Source organism: Delphinapterus leucas, chromosome X, assembly GCF_059928025.1.
Source record: "Delphinapterus leucas isolate spDelLeu-1000000601 "Yukka" chromosome X, BTC_Dleu_Yukka2, whole genome shotgun sequence".
Taxonomy (NCBI): Eukaryota; Metazoa; Chordata; class Mammalia; order Artiodactyla; family Monodontidae; genus Delphinapterus; species Delphinapterus leucas.
In genome coordinates this window covers 116,081,683-116,092,894 of record NC_143150.1, presented here as the reverse complement: position 1 = coordinate 116,092,894, position 11,212 = coordinate 116,081,683, and the positions used below count along the sequence as shown (strand labels likewise).

General features: G+C 38.9%; 1 protein-coding gene across 6 annotated transcripts in view; it reads right to left on the bottom strand.

The window, feature by feature from the left end:
• RPS6KA3 (ribosomal protein S6 kinase A3) overlaps positions 1-11,212 on the bottom strand; it is a 110,382-nt gene that overhangs the window by 49,818 nt on the left and 49,352 nt on the right. For all 6 annotated transcript variants that reach the window (XM_089904695.1, XM_022560507.2, XM_089904691.1 and 3 more), the window contains one exon: positions 4,357-4,473. In XM_089904695.1, the coding sequence (XP_089760821.1) occupies positions 4,357-4,473 (117 nt within the window). The remainder of the gene's footprint in view (positions 1-4,356; positions 4,474-11,212) is intronic.

Sequence of the window (11,212 nt, the reverse complement as noted above, 5' to 3'; positions counted from 1 at the left end):
GTTCGATCCCTGGTTGGGGAACTAAGACCCCGCAGGCCGTGTGGTGTGGAAAAAAAAAAAAAAAGCAAGCAACCCCCAGGTATGTTACTGAGTATCTTGATTTTCCAAATATTTTTGGCTGTTTTCAAAATATAGTGTGGGATTTACGCAAAATGAATAAAGTCTGCTCTAAATAACTCACGGTCATGCTATAACTTGTCTAATACAATACCAAACTATCAATAAATCCCCTCTACTCATTTTGACCATTAGTTTCATGATCTTTTCCAGCAAACCTTTACACAGACTTGCTAAATGGACCTGAATTTCAACTTTTTTTCTCCTACCCATTCTTTCCTAGCAGTGCTACTGAGCTGCCACAGATGGTAAGAAGAGACTCAATTACAATCAAGAATTAACTCTAGGGTCAGCTCTCTATTACCTGCATTAGCACACTAGGCTATTAGCACAAAATAAAAAAATGATTCATTCAACCGATTCTAGGGCAAGGAAGAGTTCCTCACTTCGAGAAATTGTGCCAAAGACAATGGTCAGTGACCTCACGTCCAGTGAAAAGTGCCACAATGTGCACAGAAACCCTGATGCAGGGTGTGTTTCTCTCCCCAAATTACACCCATTGTCCCCCTTCACCGTGGCCCATGGTGAAACTTCCTTTTAGCCAGTTAGCAGTGAGCCAACCTAGGGAGCGAAAAGTGTATTCTCAATCAGGGTTGTTCCTAAGATGGAATGATGTTTAAAAATTAAAGGCAATCAGAGATTATGAATATTTTTGAACTGAAATAAATTCTAACTAGGTGGGGATAATTAGGATTTACCTGATATTTATTATTCATTCATTCTTAAGATTCCCTAATCAAGCTTCTTCGTACTATTCTACAAGAAAAATTCTCCTCATGGGTTCAAACTTTCTTCATCCTACTTTGAAAGCACCCTCTTGATACTTTTCAGCACATCTTAGTTTTTGCAAAGGACCTTCACAAGCATTTGTAATGCATCATCGTGATAATTTTGGGAGGCAGGCCTACTAAGCAATGCCTATTTTATAGCTAGGGCTTTGAGATGTTAAATAATTAACGCAGTGTCACAGTGGAGGTATTGGGATAAGAATCGGGCCAGCCACCCAGTTCTGTGCTTCCGCTCAGGGCACTCAATCTGTTGCCTCTAGCTGGTCACCAGTCAAGCGCAGCAGGAGCAGCAGCAGTCCCAGATGCCATCAGATCTTCCCCCACCAGCATTTCTGACTTTTCGAATCCCTCATGAAGCTATTCTAGGCTGTGACAGGTCATCCCTGTTTCCTTGGCTGAGACTGGCTTTTGAGGATGAGTAAGAAAGGAGACGCCCTATTTTTAATGTTTGCTATTTATAGTAAGGTATTTAAGTTACTTTTAAAGAAATAAAGGGAGAAGCATGCTAACTCCTGGAAACTTCAATATTATGTTCCCTGAAAATATAATGTGTAGAAATAAATCCATCTATTTTGGTTTATCCATAACAAATTGCATGATAATACAATCTCATAGCAGATATTATGTGCTTGGCCTTACATCATTTAATTCTTACTACTACCCTATGAGGGCAGGACTATTATTTACTCATTAATTCTTTCCAGAACTATATGTTAGGTACCGTGCTACTGGTTCCATGCTGAGACATGGTTCAAGGCATACATGGCCCCTGCACTCATGGAACATATAGTCTAGTGGGGGAGACAGCCAATAAACAAATAATTACACAAACAAAAAACTGCAACTGTGGTTAGTGCTGTGAAGATGAGGTATGTAATGTTCTGAGACGGTAAAAATAGACAAATATGACCTAGGTCAGGATGGCTGGGAAGACTTCTTTGAGATCCTAAGCTTAAGAGGAGCCAACCAGAGGAGGAAGGGATGGGGGTGGGGCAGTGTTTTTCAGGCAGAGGGAACAGCATGTGCAAAAGGCTTTTGCTTATGGATTAAAAAAGAAGGCCAATGTGGCCAGAACACAGGCAGTGAAAAGTATATAAACTGATGTTGATGAGGTAGCTAGGGGGCAGACTGAGGGGCTCCTCAGCCATCTTAAGAATTTGTCTTTCTCCTAAAAGCAAAGGGAGGCCTCTAAAGGGCTAAGTGGATGGAGTATAAGACTAGCTCTTGTTGGCTGTCATGTATTGATAAATAAAGGTTTGAGGCAAAAATAAATTTGGGAAGCCCAAGGTAGGAGCCTCCTTCAATAGGCCAGGGAGAAATGGTGGTGGCACAGACTGGAGAAGTGGCAGGGAGAAGAAGAGAACAGGCATGATTTGAGAAATCTTCACTAAATCAGCAGAACTTGTCAATGGATCAGATTGGTGGGGGTGGGGGGAGAGGGAAGGGCGGGGACTAGAAGGATATGTCAAGAATGCCTCTCAAGTTTCTGGCTTGCTTAACCAGAAGTCATTCATAGTAATAGAGAAAAATGAAATAGAGGTTTGGGGGTTAGGGGAAAATCATGAGTTTGGTCTTAGATATGTTGAGTTTAAACTGACTTTGGGGCATGCAAAGAGAAAAAAATAAGTAGCTGTACATACAGTTCAGAGCTTAGAGTCACAATCTAGATTGGAGATATAAATCTGTTACATCAGCTGTATGTGGGTTTTATTAAGATAGTGGGCATAAAGAAATTAATTAGTAGGGAGTATAGAGTGAGAAGGGAGCCTAGAATGGAACCTTGAGAACTTCAATACCTAATGACTGCCTAGAAGAGGAAAATGGGGCTCCAAGAGGTTAAGTAACTTGCTCAAGTGCACACAGCAATTAAGTAGAAAAAACAAAACAAAACTAGAATCCACGTCTGGCTGACCTAGAGCTCCAACTTGCAACCATTATCTTCTTTTGGCTACTTAATCTATATCTGGATTAAAAATATCATTTTGGGCTTGAAAGAGGTTAACAGCTGTAACAGATTACCTATGTTAGCCAAGAATTGCTAAATAGTCCCGTTAAAATACACAAGAGAGCAAAACGGGTGTTGTTTTGAAGCTTGCAAAGCCTATCTTCAAATGCTTCCTCACAGAGAGGTGGCAAGGAAGCACTGCACTGTGAAAGCTGAATGCAATCTCAGAACGTTCCTCTTGCTGAGAAATGGACTAGATAGATCAAGTAGTAGTGATTATAATGCTGTACTTCTCAAAATGGAGTACAGGAAGCGCTCCTGAGGTATGCAGCAGGGGGACAAGGAATACTTGAAAAATGATAAAGATGTTGCAATTTTAGTTGGTGGATTTGGGAAATAGTTGAGAAATATTTTTGGATATTAAAAACAGACACAGAGGGGCTTCCCTGGTGGCGCAGTGGTTGAGAATCTGTCTGCTAATGCAGGGGACACGGGTTCGAGCCCTGGTCTGGGAGGATCCCACATGCCAGGGAGCAACTGGGCCCGTGAGCCACAACTACTGAGCCTGAGCGTCTGGAGCCTGTGCTCCGCAACAAGAGAGGCCGTGACAGTGAGAGGCCCGCACACCGCGATGAAGAGTGGCCCCCGCTCGCCGCAACTACAGAAAGTCCTTGCACAGAAACGAAGACCCAACACAGCCATAAATAAATTAATTAATTAATTTTAAAAAAACAAAAACCAGACACAGATATCACTGAATAGAATGCAGCCTTTGAGTTCATTTTAAAGACAAGCTATAAGTCCCCCAAATTTCGTACATGTAGTGGTAACCCCCCACCCTATTTCCTTGGGAGTACCTATTTGCTTTCTGCTGGTATTAGGGGTACTCTGGAGGAAAGACTGAGATGCACTGTTATAATGTATTGTAAGATCACCTTCCGATTCTACATGAAGACTCAAAATGAGGCCAGTGTGTCACGGGAACATTTTGTGATTTTTTAATCATTCAGGAAGTGCAATTAGGGCTTCCCTGGTGGCGCAGTGGTTGAGAGTCCACCTGCCAATGCAGGGGACACGGGTTCGTGCCCCGGTCCGGGAAGATCCCACATGCCGCGGAGCGGCTGGGCCCGTGAGCCATGGCCGCTGAGCCTGCGCGTCCGGAGCCTGTGCTCCGCAACGGGAGAGGCCAAAACAGTGAGAGGCACGCGTACCGCAAAAAAAAAAAAAAAAAAAAAAAAAAGAAGTGCAATTAGAGACGTCATGTAGTCTTGAAGATAAAATGAATATGAAGTGAACACTGCCAAGTTATGAAAGTTCCCATTGTACTTCTGAATGACTTTATTCACTTTGTCACACTTACTGATAGTGAGAATTGTAAAAACACAGAAAATACTGCATTGTAGAGAGATCAGTAGTATTTCATAAAATATTTCTGTTCCCCATTTGTATGAAATATACATGAATTCCAAAAAGCAACTTTTTAAAAAGCACATATTCATGGCTTACCTTTCCAAATGATCCCTGCCCTAGTACTTTTAAAAGTTCAAACTGGGAAGGATCTGCCTTTTCATGTCCTTCCTTTACATGATGTGTGATTGCAATTTCTTTGATACTGCCTTCTTCCTGTTGATGCAAATATAAGGGGATAAAACAGAGTTAGAGCTACTTCCTCTGGCTATAAATCAAGCAATGTAAATTTACTGTATCATATTAGAAATCCTCAAATTAACATACACAAACCACCTTTACTGACCCACCAAGTAAAAAGAGAACACATGCCAAGCAAATATACTTTCAAGTTAAATGTCAGAGAAAGAATAATACCAGCCAACCACGTAGGCCAGTTTAACCTCTACATAACATTAGTTCTGAATACTTTCAAGTCTTCACTCTTCCTATTGGAGATAATCAGAATGATTAGTTTCATGGGGTGAGGGCAGAGTGTGTAAAGAAGACTGAAAACAGATCAGAGTAATCTGGTGTGCTCTGATATGTGATTGTATTAGGTAGAACCAAAACTATGCACAACAAAACCTGATTATTGGGGAGAGGGGCTGAAAAATATTCCAGGGTCAACGTGGAGATTTCTACCCTCAGCAAGGCCGTTTGAATTAGCCTGCTGAAGTTTACTGTGTTTGAAATATCTAAGTTACTTTCTGTTTCTAGGACTACCTGAGATCTGAGATGGGAGAAAGGAATAACTCTAAAACACAAAATCAAAAAAGATTTAACATTTGGATGGAGGATTAGACAGAAAAAACATGTTCAGCATGATGGAAAAGTAGAAGGTCTTAGAGTTAAGAGAAGGATACTTAAAGAATGTGGATGCTTTACTATACCTGAGAGAAGGTGTCAGAAGAGAAAGGTTGAAAATACATGTAAGTAAACATAGAATTTCAATTACTTAATTACCCTGAGATCAGCAGATTAAGTACACCTTATTTATTCAATAATCAAGACATGTACTTTATCAGCCCAAAACTACAACAATAAAACAAAACCCAACAAAACAAGAAACATAAGCCTGTCAAAGACTATCTTTTCTTTTTTTTTGCCTATAATGTTTTTTCTAGGGCATACGTACTATGAGTAGAATCTAAATGTGTTATACAAACATAAATAATTCATTATTTTTATTACCATTGTATTCCATATAAATGCTTGAACTCAACTAACATTCTCTGAGACACAGAAGGCTGGCAATATAAGGAATTACAAAGATTTCTCAAAAAGATATATCAAGGATATCCTAATGTGGTAGCTTTTGAAAATGAGTAGTAAAAGGAAAAAAAGCTCCTATAAGAGAACAAAAAAGAAATCCAGGCCCACCAATTTACTCTGTAAGACAGAAGCTGTAGTTTGTAGAATGTTCTACTACTAAGGCAGCTTAATCATTTTGGACTTTCCTGGAACTTTGACAACAATAATAAAGCAATCCCCTAATATGGCTTAGTCTTTTATTTTGTAATTCCATATGTATCATCTCATTTAATTCTCACAATGATCCTATGCAATAGGCATTAGGGTAGAATCAAACATTAGCTGACTCCTTCCTGGGCACCCCTTCTCTCCAAATGAGACCAATGTGTACAAGGTCTTGAGAGTGATAGCTGTTCCTAGGCGCATTAGGAAAGAAAGGAAGCAAATTACCAAATTCTTTAAAAAAATAAAATAAAAAAAAATTTCAAAGAACAATGTATATGTGGGATTGATTAAGTAAGAAAGATTCAGATTAAAATCCAGCAAATATTTATTAAACACCTAACATGTATCAAGCCCGGGTGAGGTGTTTTTTCACCTTTTCTATTTATGCTTCATGCAAATCTTTGACTACCTATCAGTATTAGAGAGGGCTAATGATAACACAGAGTATACCCCAAAGCAAGCAAAAACATTTCAGAACTCTCTACAGACTCCCCCATTCACCATTAGAAATTTTAAAGGTAAAATGGTCTGAATATTCTACAGTCTGAAGTTTAAAGAGATCAAGTAAAGATCACAAACTAGTAACTGGCAGACTTAGGGCCCAATTCCAGGTTTTCTGACTTCTAACAACTTCTAAAACAAGGATCTTAGCATTACACCACACCGAGACTGTCATGAGGCTCTTGGTGGTGCCCCATCCAAGATCAATGACAGGAACATACAGACTTATTCCCCTGGCCTTTGTAACTGGTCTGTATCTCTTCGGTCAGTTAGCTAAACTGATTAGTGAAGTGGTCTCTGAACTTTTGGTAGTACACCATTATTAATAAAAAAAAATAGCATATACCCAATATTTGTATACTTATTGGCTTATATATACTTTTTGTATTACTAAATTATATATATACTTATAAATTATATACTTATAAATTATATACTTTTTGTATTACTAAATTATATACATTATACATGGAAATGAAACTATAAAGAAGTTCTCCTCTTTCTTTTCTGTACCCTAAAGTGCTGTCACATCAAACTTTGAAGACTAATGGATAACAGACTTGAACTCATGAGGCTAAGTTCATGGGTTGGATTCCAGCATGTGCCAGTGTGCCTCCTGTGGGAAAAACGAACTGTTCAAGAGCCTAACTGAAATCTAGTGGCTATTTACGCCCTTATATCATGACACTGTGAAGAACTATACCCTGTAATGTTCTATATATTTTATCACTTTTCTTTCTTGGGTTAAGTGGGATGTAATTTATTAGGCTGCAACATTATTTCATCTTATATTTCATAGCAAATACCTACTACAATTGTCTGTCACAAATAAAGATGCAACATAGGCAAGGAAGGACTACTGAATTATAACCGTTCTGCATTTTGTCACAGGCATACAGCATCAAGCCTTACTCTCACAGTGTGAGCTACAATCAGGCCATGGATCTCAAAATAAACAGCAGTTACTATTCAAGAAAGATTTAATCTTTGATGACTATCCTTCCTTTCATGTCAAAAAATTACTAAAAAATGTAGAGTCTCCCTTTGATCCCTTCATTCAATAAACACACTTAAGCACCTATTATGTATCAAGCATGGTTCTGGGAATACCTTTCATTCTATTTCCAGTAACATCGTCCTGCTGTAATCCTTCATTACCTTTCCTGTAGGAAACTGAAACTAGCTTGGTCACTCCTAATGCCCCTTTCTGCCACTGCCACTCCAATCCATCCTCCTGACAAATTCATTTTCTGAAAGTAGACAGCTCCAGTTACATGCCCAGACTGCTCAAAAACTCCTCCAAGTTCTTCCAAATTAAATGCACTGCTTTACCTTGGCATTGGAGGCCGCCTACAATATGGTCTCAACCTGCTTTTCTGGTATTATTTCCCAACATTCCCTTACACGTAGCCTTCTGTCAACTTGGGTTATTTCCTGTTCCCTAAATTTTTTGTTTTTAAAGTCAAAGTAATATATGCACATGGGTAATAAATCAAACAGTGGTAGAATAGCTTATGGTGAAAAGCAAGTCTCTTCTCACCCCCATACCTAAGCTTTAAAAAAATTTTAATTCTTTCTGCACTTACTTTGATCATTTCTTAGTTTATTAACTTTAAGACAATACCTATTGATTTAAAAATAAGAAAGATGAGGGACTTACTTATACTATGCCCCTTCCATCCATCACCTTCCTCCCCACTGTTTGATAATTATATTAATTTCACATAAACTTCTTGTTTTTTCTATAAGTCTTAGACAGAATCCTAATTCTTCACTTTGTAAAAGGAGGGTAATAGTGCCCATACATTCTTTCCCTCAACTTCCCCCCACCTGCTAATAGCTTGTTTTTATTAATATTTAAGGTTATTAATATTAAGAAAGTTAACATTCTCTCCTGTAACCACAGCCAACTCCTTCATGCTCTCACTACAGCTTGATTCTAAAAGCTGAAAGCCTATATAAGCAGCAGCATTTTCATGACAATATATTGCTCAAACGCAGGCTAGGAAGTGTATTAAATTTCCTTTCATATGGGCCCCTAACAGTGACTTGTGGGACAATCCAAGGGGACTTTAAGTCTTAGATTTTTACCATACTTTCCATTCTTCTGAGAGCCCTCTCTTACCCTCCCATCAGGATGGGTTGTTCTCAAGGCCTTGCTGCGTAGATATTATCTCGGGATATATCTTCAGTGCTTTCCTGGTTGAATCCACTATTTTCAGTTTCCCATGTCTCTTTCTTAGACTACTCCTTTGTAACTTCCTAAGAAAGGTGATGTGGAAGAAAACTTTCTGGATCTTGCACATCTGAAAATGTCTCTATTTTGTCTTCACATGTGTATAATTTGGCTTGCTACCAAATTCTAGAATAAAAATAATCTTGCTCAAGAATGTTGGCGCCATTCGTCCACTGTCTTCTAGCAGTCAGCACTGCTGATGAGCTGGATGATGCTAGCCTGATATACACTTTTTGGTACGTGACCTGGTTTTTCTTTCTGGAAACTTTAAGAATTTTCTGTCCTTGTATTTCTGAAATTCCACACTAAGTGAGATAAATACGGTCTCCTTTCCTTCAGAATGCTAGATGCTTGGTGAACCTTTATAATCTAAAGACGTGAATTCTTTACCTCTGGAGGAATTCTGACATTTCTTTGATAATTTCCTTCCATCCACTCTTCAGGGTTTCTCTTTTTGCAACAACTCTATTAGCTGGATACTGTATGTCTGGAATTTAATTTTCATCTTTTTTTCTCCTATTTTCTGTCTCTTTTCTGAGAGACATCCTTGACTTTATTTTCCCACCCCCATACTGAATTTTTTATCCTGGCAAATCTTATTTTAAAATAAATCTTCAAGTGCTTCTTTTCTCAATATTTCTTTTTTTTTTAAATAGCACCTTCCTCCACTCCCTACCTCTTCCTCCCCAAAATGGATGCAATCATTCCAAACCTCCCTGAGGATAGTAACTAGACTTTTAAAAATCTTTTTGCTAAATTGGGATGCAGAGGATACAAAAAATGTTCTTGGGGGTGGAGAGAAAAGATCAATGCCTATGGCCCAAGTTGCAAAAACTTGCAAAAACTATCCCCAACACATTTTTCTGCTCCTTCCCAGTTGAAATTTTTACTAATCATATCAGCAAGCCATTTTCTATCTACTTTTATGTATATGTGAAGTCACAGTAGCATAATAGGCACAATATCCTTGGTTGGTATCTTGATCCCCAAATTGTGCTTTATGTCACCAGTCTTTCCAAGTTATGGGACCATGAATATTTTCGAAATGAATTTGAGGTTCAATTAGGACATAATACTAATGCTTGGGCAATCTTGGACAACAGATAGGAAAGCAACAATGTGCCCTTCTAGCTCATACCTGGAATCCAATGAGATGGATGCAGAGAGGGATATCAAATTTCTGAAGACATTGATAACCAAGGACAGACTGATATTTGCATGTGACAAACCTACCTTAGGTCACTAAATCACCTGTTACTGAAATAAATCTGTCACATGACAACACAGAACTACAGTTTGATAGTTTGTAAAGTTGTGTTTTTGCCTGTAAGTATACAGTGAAGCAACTGTAATTTTATGGAAAAAGAATTTTATCAATGAAGTAGAGCAGAGATGTAAGTTATATCCATTATAATTACTCTGTGAAGCTAACGTTTTTACATTTTCTGGCACAACTGTACTTGAACTGATACATGGATACCTGCCCAGTCATTACCACAAAAACTTATTTTGTGTATTTTTAAAAGTCATAAAAAATTCCATGTTTTTATTTTCACAAAGTCTACGTTTATCTGCTAGATAAAGGTCTACCTGTAGGCAAAATTGTGAAGCTGCCAGCTGGTCTACATCACAACCCTGTATCCTTCATCTACACTCCCAGCACTTTCAGACATTTGGTACTCACAGTTGCCAAACTCAGAGGTGTTCAATACTCTCAAGCTATGAATGGGAATTCATTCGTTCATCTATTTAAACATTTATTTACTGAACACCTAATACATGCCAGGCACTCTTCTAGCTGTCTGAGATATACAATAAATGAAACAGACCAAAATCTTTGCTGTTTTGGGGAGAGACCTAATAATAATAATAATAATAATAATAAGGCTCTTGTACTTTTGCTTCTTCCTGACTGCCTGGTCCTGATGGAAGTGTTTCTGATCTATGACATATTCTCTTAGGCTCTTTCCTTTTTGTTAGATGGCAGTTCAGATTATGGGCCAGGTATTGCACTAGGTATTAGCAAAACTACGATACAGAAGAGTATCTGCTCTCTAGGAATTTACCTAGGGCTTCAAAGATGTACTATTGGGAAAATACTTGTTGAGATATGACCCTGATAAAACAAAGTCAGTTCAGTTAAAAAATATCTATAGGACTTCCCTGGTGGTGCAGTGATTAGGAATCCGCCTGCCAATGCAGGGGACACGGGTTCAATCCCTGCTCCGGGAAGATCCCACATGCCGCGGAGCAACTAAGCCCATGCACCACAACTACTGAGCCTGAGCTCTAGAGCCCGCGAGCCACAACTACTGAGCCCGTGTGCCACAACTACTGAAGCCCACGCACCTAGAGCCCATGCTCCGCAACAAAAGAAGCCACCGCAATGAGAAGCCCGTGCACCGCAACGAAGAGTAGCCCCCGCTCGCCGCAACTACAGAAAGCCCGCGTGCAGCAACGAAGACCCAACATAGCCAAAAATTAAAAAACAGAAAAACAAAAAAACCCTATAATTTTAGGAATTTGTAAAGAGTATCATTTTAAACATCACAGAAAAATGGCAGAAGAAAATTCATGGACAGGTGGATCTTTTGTTGTTCCTCCAGTCACAGAGAAAGCCACCTCATTTGTTTCCCAGGACCAACAAAAGGTTGATAGGTTCCATCTTAAATGGTCTTTGAGGTTCACCCCTTACTGGGA